At 27.5% G+C, this 16,640-nt stretch overlaps 3 protein-coding genes across 6 annotated transcripts in view; all 3 read left to right on the top strand.

The window, feature by feature from the left end:
* LOC117179350 (tetratricopeptide repeat protein 30A) overlaps nt 1–1,494 on the top strand; it is a 28,271-nt gene extending 26,777 nt beyond the window's left edge. For all 4 annotated transcript variants that reach the window (XM_033371042.1, XM_033371045.1, XM_033371044.1 and 1 more), the window contains one exon: nt 1,273–1,494. In XM_033371042.1, coding sequence (XP_033226933.1) covers nt 1,273–1,412 — 140 coding nt within the window. In that variant the 3' untranslated portion in view covers nt 1,413–1,494. The remainder of the gene's footprint in view (nt 1–1,272) is intronic.
* A 768-nt stretch (nt 1,495–2,262) lies between these two features.
* Nucleotides 2,263–11,170, top strand: LOC117179777 (26S proteasome non-ATPase regulatory subunit 9). Its single transcript, XM_033371876.1, has 4 exons — nt 2,263–2,398; nt 2,549–2,648; nt 5,335–5,528; nt 10,841–11,170. The coding sequence occupies exons 1-4, from the start codon at nt 2,264–2,266 to the stop codon at nt 11,066–11,068; spliced, it is 657 nt and encodes a 218-aa protein (XP_033227767.1). The 5' UTR covers nt 2,263; the 3' UTR covers nt 11,069–11,170.
* Nucleotides 11,171–11,829: 659 nt separating this feature from the next.
* On the top strand, nt 11,830–16,254 carry LOC117180104 (probable methyltransferase-like protein 15 homolog). The gene is made up of 2 exons (XM_033372431.1): nt 11,830–11,943; nt 14,290–16,254. The coding sequence occupies exon 2, from the start codon at nt 14,577–14,579 to the stop codon at nt 15,693–15,695; it is 1,119 nt and encodes a 372-aa protein (XP_033228322.1). The 5' UTR covers nt 11,830–11,943; nt 14,290–14,576; the 3' UTR covers nt 15,696–16,254.
* Nucleotides 16,255–16,640: the final 386 nt, after the last annotated feature.

The raw sequence follows: 16,640 nt of genomic DNA, 5'->3' as shown, positions 1-16,640 counted from the left end.
ACTGCAATCTTTCTCGTTCGAAAATTCAGCTATTTTTTATTTTGGAATTTCTCTTTGTAATTAAAAAATTTATCTATTTTAGTAGAAATTGCCTCTTTTGTTGGATAAAAATTCAACTATTTGGTTGAAAATTCAATAATTTGGTTAAAAAATCATCCTTTTCGTTTGAAAATTCAACTTTTGTGTTGAAAATTCAAGTATTTCGTAGAACATTTGTCATTTTCATTTAAAAATTTAATTGTTTAAGTAGAAATTTATTCTTTCGTTGATATAAATGCAACTCTTCGGTTAAAAATCAACAATTGTGTTGAATATTCGTCTTTCTGTGTTGAAAAGTCAAGTATCATTTTTGGATGAAAACTTAAATATGTTTCTTATTTTTGGATAAAAAACTGCGTGGGTAAAAGTTGAACGAATTTTTTAAATGAATGTTTATCTCTATGATTAAAAATGATTTTTTTTGTTGCTGAAAATTCAATTTTTGTAAAGAAAATTTGTCTTTTGGCTTGAAAGTTCAATAATTTAGGTTTACTTTTTTTTCTTTCATAACTTAAAAATTGTTATATTTATTAAAAGTTCATCTTTTTGTTTTAAAATTCAAGTTAAAAAAATGAAATTTCATATTTTTTGTTTGAAATATCAACTATTGCACTTGTTTGTTGAGAATTCATCTTTTTAGGTAGAAAATTCAAGTACTTTGTTAAAAAAATCATCTTTTATGATAGAAGCTTTTTTTTCTTGAAAATTAAAAACAATTTTGAAACTCTTAAATCTAGATTTGAAATACTGTTTCGTTCTGTCTATAAAAGATTATATGTTGAAAATAATACAAGGTTAAAATTCTGGTATTTGAATGTTAATGGTCAGGAAAAATAACAATTTTGCCCAGTTAAAATTCAGGGAATTTAAAAGATTAAGTTTTCACCTTGCTAAGCTTATATTATATTAAGTGCAAAAAATGGCCATTAGTGTAATATTTTTAAAATATTGATTTATTAGTTGTAAAAAAATCCTATCTATCTCTGCTAGGATTCGAACCCAGGCCTTTAGATTGCCACTAAGTGGGTAAAAGCACCAAACTAGTAATCTGGAGACCTGGATTCGAATTCCAGCAAAGAGGAATTTAAAAACATAAGAATAAAGCAATATTTCAAAAATATTGATATAAGGCCAGTAAAGAAAAAATTTAACTAACAAGTATAATTATAGTGAAGGTAAATAAAGGTTCTTTTTCTTTGAATTAGATGAATTAATTTTATTTTTTTATTTCAGTTTACGGAAGAGATGTACAGAGCGTTGTAGAACAACCATTTGATATTCAGGATATTAATGCGCTTCCGCAAGGAAGAAATACAGTGACTTACGAAGCAAGATATTTGAAAGCGTTATTTTTAAAGTTACAGATGTCTTAGTTTAAGATTAATCTAAATTTAAGATGCATGTATTTTAATTGTAAAATAATAATGTCACATGTAATATACAATTAAAACTGTTTAAAAATATTAAATTTTGAAATGCTAGAATCCTTGTTTGTAATTGGGATCCGCTACCCTACAATACGCCATCTATTTTTTCAATGCGGCCAAAATGTGAACTCGCGAAACCAGGTAGGATTTTCAAAATGCCTTTTAATTTGTGCTTAAAAATAATTTTTTTTTATTATTTTGCATAGCTTACAATGATAAGTGTATAAAAACAATTAAGATTACTCGGAAATTAAGTTTTACATGCGGAATTTTTATCGTATACAACGAAAAAACATGTTTTATGTTTAAACTGTTTTTGCAAAAAGAAAATTATTTTAGTATGTTGTATGTGCTTTAACACATTATAAGCTTCAATGAACTTACTTTGACATAAAAGTGAACTTAAAATAAATTTTTGTTAATGTATACATAGAATATTTACTACCAAAAATAATATAACCTAAAAGTTAGGTTAGCATTCATATTTAATTTCCGATTAGTCTACATAATTAATATTTTTTGCATATTTTGAACGAAATATTTAGCTATATGCATTAACTAAAGTTCATTTTATCTTATGGCGTGTTCAAACTGATATATCATGACCTAGAAAAATGATTATTTTCTTCGCAAAAATAGTTTTAACAGGAAATGTGGTTTTTTGCACTGAATATGATGAAAATTCTGTAGTTTCCGATTAATCTTATTTTTTATATTCACATATGGGTTTAAACTCTGGGTGCACCCAAGAATCTAGATCCCAATAACATCCGGTACTGGATTTGTTTTGAATGAAAATGCAGTCGATTTTACGAAGAAAGATGGTGGTCGACATGGAAGTGGAGCAAGCGAAAAAGGCAGTTTTGCAACTTATGGCGGAGAAAGATAAGATAGAAAGAGATTTGAAAGATGCACATGCAACTTTAGAAAGCGTACGTATAAATATTTATTCTGAATAATGTAAATTATTCCAAAGAACGTTAATTCTGGAGCTTTTATAGCAACCAAAGTCCGAATGAGTTGTCAATTTTCGCATTTTTCTTTTTGGAATTACATTAATTCCATGATTTTTTAAAATGTAGAATCATGTTGGAATGAATGATGCATTGGTTGATTCAGCAGGCTATCCTAGGGCGGATATCGACGTTTATCAAGTTAGACATGCTCGTCATAAGATTATTTGTAAGTACCTAACCTCAAATTAAGTTTCATAACATTTCAAAAAAATATTCAATATTTTTTAGAAGCTACAAAATAATTAAATAGTAGCTCCTAATTTCCGTCTTAAATATATGGGTAAATTACACTTTCATCAAATTATGTACAAATTTATTTAATAGTTTCAAATTTTAAAGTTACAGGAAATAATAAAATAATTTTAAATTTGAGAAAACTTAATATTGTTTTTCTTTACGGATTGTCAATGATGACAATGCTAGTGCTGTCAAAACTATATTTTGTTTTGATGTATTCTACTTTTATTTTTTAAGTTTTGAAGTTCATTAGAAAAACTAAATAAATTCGTATTGCTTACAAAAATAGAGGTAACTAGAATTTCAGGGTATAAAAATAGGAAGTTCCTAAACGCACCGACAAAATCTGGGTATTTGTACCGAAATTTCGAAACAAATAGTCTCTTTTCCCAGCTCTATTTGTACTGAAAAAATCCGGTTGTACGCAACGAGCTTTAGTACTCTTATCGACGGCGATAATAATAATAATAAATTTAGTATTAAATATAATTATTAATATTAAATTTAATTCCGTTGTTGAGAATTAAAAAATGTTGTTTGCCTTGATTAAAAATTCTCTTTCTAGTCTGGTTAAAAATTAATTTTCTTAGCTGAAAATTAAACTATTCAATTTCTGGTTGAAATGTATATTTTTTAGTTGAAAATTAAACTGTTTGATTGAAAATTTATGTATTTATTTGCAAATTCTTCTTTTTGGTAGAACATTTGTCTTTTTCGTTAAAAGTGTAATTATTGGTTTGAAAGTTTAACAATTTTGTTAAAAAATAATCCTTTTCGGTTAAAAATTCAGCTATTTTGTTGAACATTCATCTTTTTTTTAAGCTTCGTCATTTTAAGTGAAAATTCATCACTGTGATTGAAAATTGGTCTTTTTGGTCGAAAATTGCTTTTCCTGTCTGGTAAAGAGTTAATTTTCTTAAAATAAAATAAATTTTTTTGGTTTAGAACGTAATTATTTGATTGAAAATTCAACAACTTTGTTAAACAATCATCTGTATCAGTTGAAAATTCATCTGCTTTAGTCGAAATATCAACAACATATTAAATTTTTCTTTAGGAAGTCATCTTTAAGTAACTTACAATTACATATAAATGTGAAAATAAAATCACTTTATATTGAAAGTTTAAAAAACGAAAATATTCAAATTCTAATTTTCTAACCTTTTTAACCCCCATTGAACACACACGCGCACGCACGCACACATTTTAGTTGAAAATTCATCTCAAAATTGAACTTTATGATTTAAAATTTCCTTTCTAGTGTCAAATTTATCTTTTTATTTGAAAACTCAATTATTTGAATGAAAATTCACGTATTTATGTGCAAATTCGTCTTTTTGGTAGAATTTTTATCTTCTTCGTTAAAAGTATAATTAAGTTTAACAATTTTGTTCCTTTTCGGTTAAAAATTCAGCTATTTTGTTGAACATTCATATTTTTTTAAGCTTTGTCATTTTAGGTGAAAATTCACCACTGTGATTGAAAATTGTTTTTTTTTTGGACGAAAATTATTTTCCTGTCTGGTAAAGAATTTTGTTGTTTGTTTTGGTTGAAATAACAACTATTATATTTTTCTTTGATATAACATCTTTAAGCAACTGAAAATTACACATAAATGTGAAAATAACATCACTTTATTAAAAGTTTAACAAACGAAAATATTATAACTAGAAATTGTTATCCTTTTAACCCTTACTTGTATTACCAATTATAATATAATTTATCTATCTTAAATCGTTTTACATTTTTTTGCAAATTTTTATTTTATTTATTTTTAATTTTTGTTAATTTCTTAATTTTACTTTTTTGAATTAAGATGCGAAGAATTGTAATTTAAAATTGTTCAACGTTGAACATTTAAAGATTTTAACGTTAAATGGTTAAATTTTAAATCCAAATTGATTCAATTTTTAATTATTTAAATTAAAACTAAAAAATTTTGAATTTTGTTAACGTTACATTATTTCATATACTAATCTCAACCCTTTTTATTTAAAAAATAATTTATTTATGAAGGATTTTATTTAGAAGCTGTATAATTTTGACCAGTTTAGATCCGTAACCGCAAATTGTTGTAAGTTTATATTCATAATTCAGATTTTTTCAGTTGCAGTTATTTCAGTCGCCATTTATTTAATTTTTATAATTCAAATAATGATTTTATTAACTGAATTTATTTATACGATACATAGTAGAAAAATATTTACGCAAAGTGTATCGCGTTGGTTTAGTTTCGGGAGATCAGTTCACGGTTTCGTACATATAACACCAGCCTTTTCTTTAACATTAATTTTAAAAAATGATTACATTTCTTTCTATTCTTATTTTTTTTTATCTTGCGGGAAAAAGTCAAAGTGGAAATACTTTCTATTTTGTTACAGAAAATGAAGCTCAAATTTTTAATACGTTGGTGGACAATTGAGGAATAACATTTTAGTCCTACTTTTCCCTCTTTTGAGCCCTATGCCCTTATTTTTATTAGCCCTGGTTTTCCTAGATTCCAAAAATCAACTCTGTTTACCCTTTTTAGCTCGGTTTATAGAATATAACTGGTTGTCTCAGTGTCACAATATCAATTTTATTAAAAATATTTACTTACAATTTTTGTGCTTCAGGCCTTCAAAATGATTATAAGGCTATCATGAAAAAAATTGAGGAAGGTTTGCACAAGGTTCATGGTTTATCGGGTATAAGTGTACATGAATCTAGTACAGCGGAAGCAGCTCCAAGTGCTGTTCAAGAATCTGTTTACTTAGAGCCATTTTTGAGAGTGAATTTGGTGACACCTGGCTCTCCCGCTGCATCAGCAGTAAGTTAATTTATTATACTTATAAATCACACCTCTAAAATTAATTTATAATTTTAATTTAACCCTTATTGACTCAATTTGTCCGTTATTGTCCGTCATCTTTAAGCACGGACAACTTTGTTAATTATGCTGGAAAGATATGAAAATTTATTGGCTGGTATTTTCAAGTGCGCACTTCCAGAATCTGGCCCGAAGATTTCGAAATTAGGTCCTGTGAATAGCTGAAATCACAAAAACTGCGGCTCAAAATGTCCATATAATAATTTAATACACACAGAAAATTCATTTTTCATCATTAAGGGGTTGCAGGACAACTCCCAAAATTACATATTTACGAAAAATCGCTTTTTTACGGATTGTTCTGAAAAAGGTTTCAGCTTTGAAGACAGGTAAAAATGGGGGAAAACTTATCACAAATAATAGAAAACATATTTTCTTTCATTATCTAATGTTAAATTTCGTTACTTCCCCATAAAATAGCCCAAAAGGGTGAAAATCGGCAGTTTTTCAAAAATACTATTTTCAATACCAAAAAATTGCAAAAAAGTTTAGTTCTAAAAATCAATAAAAGTCGAGTTAGGTTGAAATTTTGAAAATCTGTAGAGTTTTATTCACGTAGAATTTTATTTTAATGATTTTTTGATAAACATGTTCGAAATTTTTGTATGTGCTTGCATATAGAACGTCTTTAGCCATTTCTTCAATAAAAATGTTTCTAGTTCTTACCGCGTGGAGGTAGACGTTTATAAAGAACCTTTTTTCTTTTTTTGTTTTGTTTTCTTGTTATTTTATATTCCTTTTTTTATTTAAAATTTTTATTTTCTTATTTTCTGAAAAATTCGTATAATAGCAGTTTTTTGTAAATATGTTATTTGAGGGGTGGCCGTACAACCCTTTAATGATGAAAATGAATTTTCTGTGTGTATAACTTTATTGTTTGGACACTTTGAGCCGGAGTTTTTGTGACTTCTGTTTTCGGCAAGACCTGTTTCGCATCGAAAATGCGAAAAAAAAATTACCTTAAAACTCTATATTGTTAAAAAGTCATCTTTTATATCAAAAATTCAACTGCAATTGCTAGAAATTAATTTTCTTAGTTGAAAGTTTATCTCTGGTTGAAAATATAACTGGATGAAAATTACTTTCATGTTTGGTTGAAAATAAACTTTTGGAACTGACAATTCAACTATTCAATTTTTGATTAAAAGTGTAAATATTTATATTTTTTCAGTTGAAAATGCATGTATTTGGTTGTAAATTCGTTTTTCTTGGTAGAAATTAAATCTCCTTGGTTAAAAATGCAATTGCTTAGTTGGCATATCACCTTTAACAAGGCTTCTTCGAAGATTTATCTTTTTTGGTTGAAAAATCAATTATTGGACTTAAAGTTGAACTACTTTGTAAAAAATAATTTTTTTTTATTAAGGGTTCATAATTGAAATTGTAAATTTAAATATTTGCTTTTAAAAGAACCTTCATGTTAAAAATTCTATTTGAAAATTAAACTTTTTGGTTGAAAAATCATATTGTTGGGTTGAAAATTCAACTTTTTTGTCGATAACTTATTTTTGGCTTTAAAATTTAATAATTTTGTCACAAGTTCATGTTAATGTTTTTGGTTGAAAATCCAACCTTTTGTCGATAATTTGTCCTCTTCGCTTTAAAATGAAATAATTTTATTAAAAGTTTATCTATTATTTTCAAAATTCGTCTTTTTTGGTAGAACATTAATTTCCTTGGTCGAAAATTCATCTTTTTGATGGAAAATTAGACAATTTCGTTGAAAATTCATGTCTTTTGTTCAACGTTTTTTTATCAGAGTATTTATCTGCAAATTAAACTATTCCATTCTTTTTTGAAACTTTATGCTGTATGTTAAATAATCTTAAAAGCTTTACTCGTTTGTTGTAATTTCATTTTTCATAGTAGAAAAGTCATTTTTCTTGGTTGGAAATTAACTTTTTTGATGAAAATTTAACTGCCTTAAAAAAATTGTCTGTGTTTTTAAAATTCAAATATGTAATTGAATTTTAATCTTTTTATTTATTTTTTTTTGAAAATTCGACTATTTTATTGAAAATGCATCTTTGTATGCTGAAAATTCGACTTGTTAGATATCCAACTGACCGTATCAATTTAAAATATTTTTCCGATTTGCTGAAAATTGAAAAAAACATTTTAAATTAACAAAAGAAGAGTGTGTTTTTTGAAAGTATTAAAAATCGATTTTCTCAAAAAACAGCTTTAAATTTTCTTTTCAATTGTAATATTAAAGGTATTAGTAGAGACTTCTCAAAAATATTTCGAAGAATAAAAAATACACGTTTTTTATTCTTCTACGCTAGATATTTTTGCAAAGTTTCAAAATTTTCCAAAGAATGTTTTCCCCCTAAAAAAGTAATTTTTTCATTTTTCTCATAAACTATGAGAAGTATCGCAAAAGAACAGGAGAAATTTTTCATATCACTTTTTTAGACGTGCATTACCAAAGTAAAAGTTAAAAAATGGCAACAAATTTAAAGGTGGGGTTTTGAAGCTATTAGAATAAAAAGTAAAATAATAAATATCTAAATTAGATCAAAAGTTATAGTTTGAAAGAAAAAATTCATGTTTTTGAAAAACAAAGCACAAAATTCAAATACGCTAATCTTTTTAGACACATTTTTTTGTTGCAAATCGGAAAAATACGTTTCCCCTAATTTCCTCTAAAAACAACATATTTCGTCCCCGAGATATTCGGTCGACTATTTTGTTAAAAAACTATTTTTCGAAAATTTAACTATTTTGTCAAAGTCATCATTTTTGGTCGAAGATTTATCTATGTTGTTAAAAACTCGTCCTTTTGGATTGAAAATTCATCATTTCTGGAAGAAAATTCATCCTTCTTGGATGAAAATTTATCTTTCTTGTTTGAAATATAACTTTTTTTTTAACTCAACTGTCTTCGAAAAAATGTGTCCTTTGTGGCTTAAATATTGTAATTTTTGTTTAAATGTTTAACTTTTCTTTTCAAAACTCGTCTATTTTACTGGAAAGTTAATTTATTTGTTGTTAATGCAACTGTTTGGTCGAAAATTAATTTTTGTTGTTGAAAATTCGTCTTTGTGTGTTCAAAATTCAGCTCTTTGGGTAGAAAATCTTTCTTGGTTGAAAATTTAGCTATTTTGTTGAAAATGCAATATATTTCGGCTTCAAATCTTAGGAATTTAAAGTGTTTAATATTAAATTCAATATATTATTTACATTAATTTGATTTAAAATAATTTATAAACGTAAAATCCGTCTTTGGCCAACGGCTATGTTCCTTTCGGGACAGGGGTAGAGTTCTTAAATTCCCGAGAATTTAAGTTCAGGATGTATAACCGAGAATATGACAGAATTTACGAGAATTAAAAAGAATTTAAGATAATTTAAGAATTTATGATTTTAACAATATTTTCATTGTTCAGTTTATATCAGCGGTTGAATATAAATTATTTTCTAGCTCAGACAGATTCAGGAATTACAGTGTTTCATATACAAATTAAAAATTATCAAATGTATTAATTTATTTCAAACAAAAAAAAGAAGAAATTTTTTCTACTTTAAAAGATAACTATTTAACAAAATACTGGAATGTTCAACAAAATAATCGAATTTTTAACATAATAGTTAAATATTCAACCTAAAAAGACAAATTACCAATGAAAAAGTGTCATAGTTTATATTTTAATAAAAAAAGAACGAAATTAATACAGAAAAAGAAAAGAATTTTAAAACCAAAAAGACGAATTTCCAAGAAATAAAAAATTTTTACTCAAAAAATAAATAAAACTTTATCTAAATTATTGAACCTTCAAACCAGAAGACAAATTTTCTTTATAAAAATTCAATTTTCAAACGAAAAATATGACTGCTCAACAAAAAATTAATTTTCCAAGAAACTGATGTATTTTTACGCAAAAAAAGGAAATTTAAAATTTAAAAAAAATGTTAAAAAAACGCGAATTTTTAACTAAAAAATATCAATCTTACAAAATGGAAAAGTCCCTTTTTCTGTTAAAACATGAATTCGAAACAAAAAAAAAGTATTTTCCACTAAACAGTTAAATTTTCAACCAGACATAAGCCTTCAATAAAGCAAAAATTCAAAATATAGTTTAACTTTGACCCAAGTAGTTGAATTTTTTATTTAAAAAGATTAATTTTCAACAAGATAATTAAACTTTTAACCAACGAGATCACTTTTCAACTTAAAATATAAATCTTAAACAAAAATAGTAATTTCTTAACAAAGCGATTCAAACAAATGTTTTAAGCAAATTAGTTGAATTATCAAGCAAAGAAAAACGATTTTTAACCAAAAAGTTGCATTTTTATACAAAAAATGAAATTTCTTCTATAACCGATGAAGTTTTAAATCAAAAAGATCAATTTTCAAAAAAATAGTTGAATTTTCTCTTAAAAAAGATTTTAGTCGAGTTTTCACGATCAAACTATGAATTTTTTAACAAGAAATAAATTTCTATCAGAAAAATTGAATTTTCGATCCAAAAAGATGAATTTTTAACCAAAAAGGATTACTTTTTAACAGAATTGTTGAATTCTCTAGGAAATAGTTGCATTTTTATAAAAAATATGAAATTTATCTTAAAGCAGAAGAATTTTTTATCACAAAAAAGTTGAGTTTTTATCCAAGAAAGATTCCAGTTAACTCAGTAAAATCAAAAATTGAATTTTTATAGTTCAATTCTCTGCCCAATAGTTGCATTTTTATCCAAAAAAGCTCAATTTTGCACTAAAACAGATGAAGTTGTGATAAAAAACAAATTTTGGTTATAAGTGGAACTTTCATCCAGAAAATATTACAGTTCATTTTTCAATGCCAAGATATAAATTTTTAACAAAAAGTAAATTTTCTACGAAAGAGTTAAGTTTTCAGTAAAATAGTATAATATCTTAATTTCTAACCAAACAGTTGCATGTTTATCAAAAAAAGATTTAATTTCTGCTAAAGCAGGTAAACTTTAAAATAAAAAAGAGAAACTTTCAAAAAAAGAGTTGAATTTTCAACCGAAAAGTTAACGAAAAATGCAATTTTCTATTAATTAAAATAAATTCTGAGATTTTCATAAATTCTCAGAGAATTTATTTCTCGGTTATATTCTCGCTAATATTCTCATTATCGTTACCGTTCTCAAAGTAATATAACCGGCTCAGAACTCTAGACAGGGGTAGATAAAAGAAGTCCAAAATTATTAACTTAGTTTATGGACTACATACCGGTTACCTTTATATAATATGATATTTGACAATAACAACGATATTTCCAGGGAATTCAAGTTGAAGATCTGATCTTGGAGTTCGGTTCAATCAACTATCAGAATTTCTCTTCGTTGCAAGATGTTGGATCTCTTGTGGCAAACAGCGTAAATAAGGAGTTAATCGTCAGAGTCAAACGAGATTGCAATACTCTTGTCCTGACTCTGATACCTCGACCTTGGAATGGAAAAGGTCTTCTTGGCTGCAACGTTGTTCCCTTGGAAACCGTTGAAAGATAAATTATTATATTTTGACGTTGTGCCTCTAATAAATTAGATACAAGAAGCTTTTTGTCACCAAACATAAGAATTGGAAATAAATATATCCTTCTTCTTAAAACACATTCCAACTTAAATTATAAACTTAAATTATACTTAAATTATACTTAGATTAAATAATTTCAGATATAATAATTATAATAATATATCATATAATAATTAGATAGATTAGATTAAATAATAATTAAAAAAATAACAATATTTGGATTATATGTTCAAGAAGTTTTTGTCCGAACCCATTTTAAATCAGACAGGTTATAAACTTGGAGTCGCAGAATCTATCCGGGGCAAAATATGTTATTTTTCTAGAGGAAATTCAGCTATACGTATTTTTGAGATCTATGAAAAATAATTTTTTACGATTTATATATGTTTAAAATTATTTTTTTTCCAAATTCCGGTAGATTTTGTCGCCTTATTTTGAAACCCGCGAGAAAATGTTGAAAATTAGCAAAATCGCGGTGGTTTTTCTGAAAATACAAAGTCGATTTTCTCAAGAACAAAAAATCCACAATTATATTTTTTGTTAAATTTGCTCTATAATAAGGAAAATATATTTACACATTTGTGATACCTTGTACCGTTTCCGAGAACGGTACGATTACAAAATTGTAATATGGTAAAGTGAATAAATTTGGAAATTTTGATTTTTCCCGCGGTTATAAATGTACCTTACCGACGATCGGTAACACAAGTACGAACAACAGCAGACGGCACGTTCCCAGTGTTTTTGATGGGAAACGCGTACTTTGGGATTAGTGTATAATGGCCGGTACTTATAAGAATTTCCTAAAATTATTGGAAAGTTGGCCTTTGGATACATCAAAATCAGGAAGGTGGGTTTTTAGATATTATTTTCACCTTACTTTATTTACTTGAGATTTCAGTTCATCGTGATAACGTACACTTTATTTATAAAAAAGGAAGTGTTGTAAGTTAAGTCGATATACGTTTTGTATAATTTTTTTATTTTTCTTCATACGTTTTGATATCATTAAATTAATAAATGACCTATTTTGAACTATAAGTAACGATCAAATTAAATAAAATGCTGATGTTCCAAGATATTCAGTCAAATACGTTTCCTAACCTTAAAGTTAATATTTGCTTAAAATTTGCAAATTTTACAAAATGCCGTAGCGTAATCTATTTTTTTCATGTAACTTTTTCCCGAATAGCCAACCTTAAGATAATGTTATCTTAAACCTTTTCACGTTTTTAAAGGCTTGCTTGTATTCTACTCCAAAAACTTCCAATCCTTCATGAGATCTTTCAAATCTTGTGATTATATTTAGAAATCTTTTTGGTATCTCAAATATCTAGAAATTTTTGTGAAGTCCTCTGAAATAGTTTCCAATTTTTTTAAAGCTGCGAAACTCTCTGAAATATTTGCGAAAGCTTCTGAAATACTTTGGAATTTTTGTAAAATCTTTGAAATGTTTGTGAAATCTTTAAAAAATTTGCGAATTCTTCTGAAATTTGTCAGAAAGCTTTGTGGTGTCTTTAAAATTGGTGTCAAATCTTTTGAAATATTTGTAAAATCTTTGAAATACTTGTTAAATGTTTTGAAATCTATCAAATTTTTTTAAATCTTCGGGAATTTGTTGCTAAAACTTTTCTGAAATTTGTTTCAATTGTTCTGAAATTTTTGTGAAATGTTTTTGAAACCTCCCCTAAAACTTATGAAATATTTTCAAATCTTTGTGAAGTTTTTGTAAAGACTTTCAAACGTTTTTGGAATATTTAAAATTTTTGCGAATTCTTCTGAATTTTTTGAAATATTTAATAAAATTTTGGAAATTTTTGTGATATCTTTTGAAATCTATGTGAAAGCTTTGTTAAAACTTCTAGGATTTTCTTAATTTTTGTGCAATGTTCAAAAATAGTTTGAAATCTTTGATAAAACTCCTGAAATATTTGGAGTTTTTTGTGAAATCTTCCGAAATAGTTTTCAATCTTTTTAAATCTGCCAAATTTTCTGAAATATTTTAAAATCTGCGAAACATACTGAAATATTTTGAATTTTTTGTGAAATCTTAAATATTTTGCGAAATCTTTGAAAATTTTGCGGATTCTCCGAAAATCCTTTAGAGAACTTTGTGAAGTCTATTAAACTTTTGCCAAATCTTTCAAATATTTGTGAAATCTTTTTCATATCTTTGAAATATTTGTGAAATGTTTTTTAAATGTATGAAATCTTTTGAAATCCTTGTAAAATCGTTGCTAAAAATTCTGGAATATTTGGAAATGTTTGTAAAATTCTCTTAAATCGTTTGCGATTTCTCCTGCAATATCTTGAAATCTGAAACGTTTATAAATTTTTCTGAATTCTTCGTAAAATCTTTGAACTATTTGTGAAATCTTTCAAAATTTTGCGAATTATTCAGAATGAAATCTTTCAGAAAACTCTTAGTAAAATCTTTGAAATGTTCGCGAAATCTTTGAAATTCTTGCAAATTCTTCTGAAATATTTCAGAAAACTTTGTGGACACCTTAAAATTGTTGTCAAAGCTTTTAAATATTTGCGAAAACGTTTGAAATCTTTGTCAAACCTTTGAAAAAATTTTGAAATCTTTTGAAATTTTCGTGGTATCTTTTGATGAAATCTTTGTAACGGTTGTGAAATCTTTGATTTTTTTGCGAATTCTATTGAAATCTTTCAGAAAATTTTGCTTAGTCTTTTACATTTTGGTCATATCTTATAGATATTTGTGAAACCTTTGAAATATTTTGAAATCTTTGTCAAACCTTTAAAATAATGTTTAAATATTTCGAAAATCTTTTAGAATTTTGTAGTATCTTTTGAAATCTTAGTAAAATCTTTGAAACATTTGCGAAATCTTTGAAATTCTTGCGAATTTTCATGAAATATTTCAGAAAACTTTGTAAACACTTGAAATTTTTTTCGAATCTTTTAAATATTTTTGAAATGTTTTGAAATCTATGAAATCTTTTGAAATCTTTATGAAATCTTTGTTTAAACTTTTGAATTTTTTTGAAATGTTTGAAATGTTTTTAAATCTTTGCGAAATCTTCTGATATATTTTGAGATTTTTGTGAAATATTTTCAAAGTTTTATGTTATTTTCAGAAATATTTTTAAATGTTTGAAATCTTTGTGAATTCTTGGCCAAAGTTTCTGAAATCTTTGTTAATGATTGCATACTATATATTTTTGTGCAGGGACCTAAGCCAGCATATTCGCGATCAGATAAAGATCGCCTTTTCGAAAGGAGAAGCTCAGAATCGCGTAGACCAGGAGCAGTGTAATCGCTACCTCAATAGTTTAAAACGATTGAGTGCAAATCAGTATGCGAATCTCTATCCGCGTATTTCATCTAGCACTGCAAGTGGACTTACACATGATCAGTGCAATTTAGCCCTAACTCCAGAATTACAAGAGCATTTTCAAGAAGAAGATCAGAGCTACTTACGGAAATTGATGAAAAAGGTCAAAAGAACGGAAAAAAATGATATCCAGAGTTCTGATAAAGTTTAGAGGTCACCTCTTCAATCTCGATTCAGCTGGTCACTTTACCTCAGACAGAAGATGTTCTTCTCACATGCATCAGGTGAAACCCAAAAGGCATCCTCACACCCCAGTGATGGCCACCGAGGTTTTAAAATACTTAAATCTATCTCCCGGAGAAACTATTGTCGACATGACCTTTGGTGCTGGTGGACATTCTAGACGAATTCTTGAATCAGTACCGGATGTCAAAATTTTTGCTCTCGACAGGGACCCCGTCGCTCATGAATTCGCTCAAGAACTGGCACTCGAATATCCAGAACAAGTATTTCCACTCCTTGGCAGGTTTTCCGAATTGCCAGATTTATTGAAGGAACGAGGGGTGGCAGCTAATAGCATTGACGGATTCCTCTTTGATTTCGGTTGCTCCTCGATGCAGTTCGATGTGGGCGAGAGGGGATTTTCAGTTGCTAAAAATGGCCCTCTGGATATGAGAATGGACAGCTTCAGATGTCCTGACCAGCCAACAGCTGCCGATGTTATCGCCAGGGTCAGCGAGGAAGATTTAGCTCGCATCATAAAGATCTACGGAGAGGAGAAGCAAGCTAAAAAAATTGCTCGTGCACTCGTCGAAGCTAGATACATGCTCAAGAAACTCGAAACGACACAAGAGTTAGCTGATCTTGTTAATTCTGTTTTGGAAGATGACACCCGAAGTGACATGCTTGGTAGACCGCAGCACAGCGCTACGAAAACGTTCCAAGCAATCAGAATATTTGTCAACAACGAGCTGAACGAGATTAATTACGGAATATTCGTGGCTCAGGCTTATCTGAAAATTGGAGGCCGTCTGATAACCATATCCTTTCATTCTCTGGAAGACACAATTGTCAAAAGACATATATCTGGTAATTTGATAGCACATCAGTCGACCAAGTTACCTCTGGAGTATAACAATTACCTCAAGAGTTTTTCGGAGAACGAGATTATGGATAGTAACAAGTCACCCTGGCATATGTTACATCCGCATGTCCTAGTGCCAGAACCAGATGAAGTGGAAAGCAATCCTCGGAGTAGGTCAGCGAGGTTCCGAGCTATTGTTAAAATTAATAACGCCTAGGGTAGTGTGTGCACTTTTATGGCAAAATATTATAGGAAAATCATTATAGACCTATTCTGCTGTCCCAAATTCAAAAGTATCTAGAGTTTCTGAAATTTTATGTCGGACGTGAAAACGCGTTTTAAGTTTTGCTAAAAAGAATAAACATGATGTTCAGAAAAAGATGGATCTTTTAGATTAATTAAACGTAAAATTATCTATTGGCGCAAAAAAACTAATTTTTATTTATATATTTTTTTTTCAATTTAAGGGGATTGAAGTTTTTGTTATAAATGTGCTTATATGTATATTTAAAATATATTTTAAAACCTAAAAACGTTAACCATCTTCTCGCCGCGCATGCGCAAGTAGATACACGAAATCTAAAATTATCGCGAACGTTTGACCTTGAAAGATACGTAAATATTTTTCTAATCGGATGAACTATATTTTGAATCCTATATTATGAATTTGGGACGGCCATCTTGGGGTTGTTTTGTGGAGTTTAAAACAGTTATTATGTACGAAAAATAAATCTTCATAAAAAGCATGCTGCGAAAAAACACATTTTTGTCAAAAATCAAAAAAAAAAAAAGATATATTTCACTATTTTCTGTAAGTTTTAAGTAATTATAAGCTTAAATAAACTTTAATTAATGTATTTAGCCACAAATTTTATCTAGATCATGCAAAGAATGCAAATAATAAATGATTGGAATTGAAATACGAAATCTGACCTTTTATATCAGATTTTTAAATACTAAATATTTCATATATAAATTAATAAACATTTACTTTTATTTCATTTTTGCTTCACAATAAGTCCATTTAAGTTTATAATCTGCTGAAAATCACAATAAATAGTAGATTAATTGTTTTTTTTTTTTTTTTAGAAAAATAGTTTGGTCAAAAAATGTGTTCCCAGCGGTATATTCTTTCTAGTTCGAATTTTTTTCACCAGGCGGC

Source organism: Belonocnema kinseyi, chromosome 9 (genome assembly GCF_010883055.1).
Source record: "Belonocnema kinseyi isolate 2016_QV_RU_SX_M_011 chromosome 9, B_treatae_v1, whole genome shotgun sequence".
Taxonomy (NCBI): Eukaryota; Metazoa; Arthropoda; class Insecta; order Hymenoptera; family Cynipidae; genus Belonocnema; species Belonocnema kinseyi.
The sequence above is the reverse complement of the archived record's forward strand: the minus strand, read 5'-3'. Positions and strand labels throughout refer to the sequence as shown.

Coding starts and splice junctions, on each gene's coding strand:
- LOC117179777 (XM_033371876.1), top strand. CDS start 2,264: ATGCAGTCGATTTTACGAAGAAAGATGGTGGTCGACATGGAAGTGGAG. Junction 2,649..5,334: donor TGCTCGTCATAAGATTATTT/GTAAGTACCTAA, acceptor TTTGTGCTTCAG/GCCTTCAAAATGATTATAAG. Junction 5,529..10,840: donor GCTCTCCCGCTGCATCAGCA/GTAAGTTAATTT, acceptor CGATATTTCCAG/GGAATTCAAGTTGAAGATCT.
- LOC117180104 (XM_033372431.1), top strand. CDS start 14,577: ATGATATCCAGAGTTCTGATAAAGTTTAGAGGTCACCTCTTCAATCTC.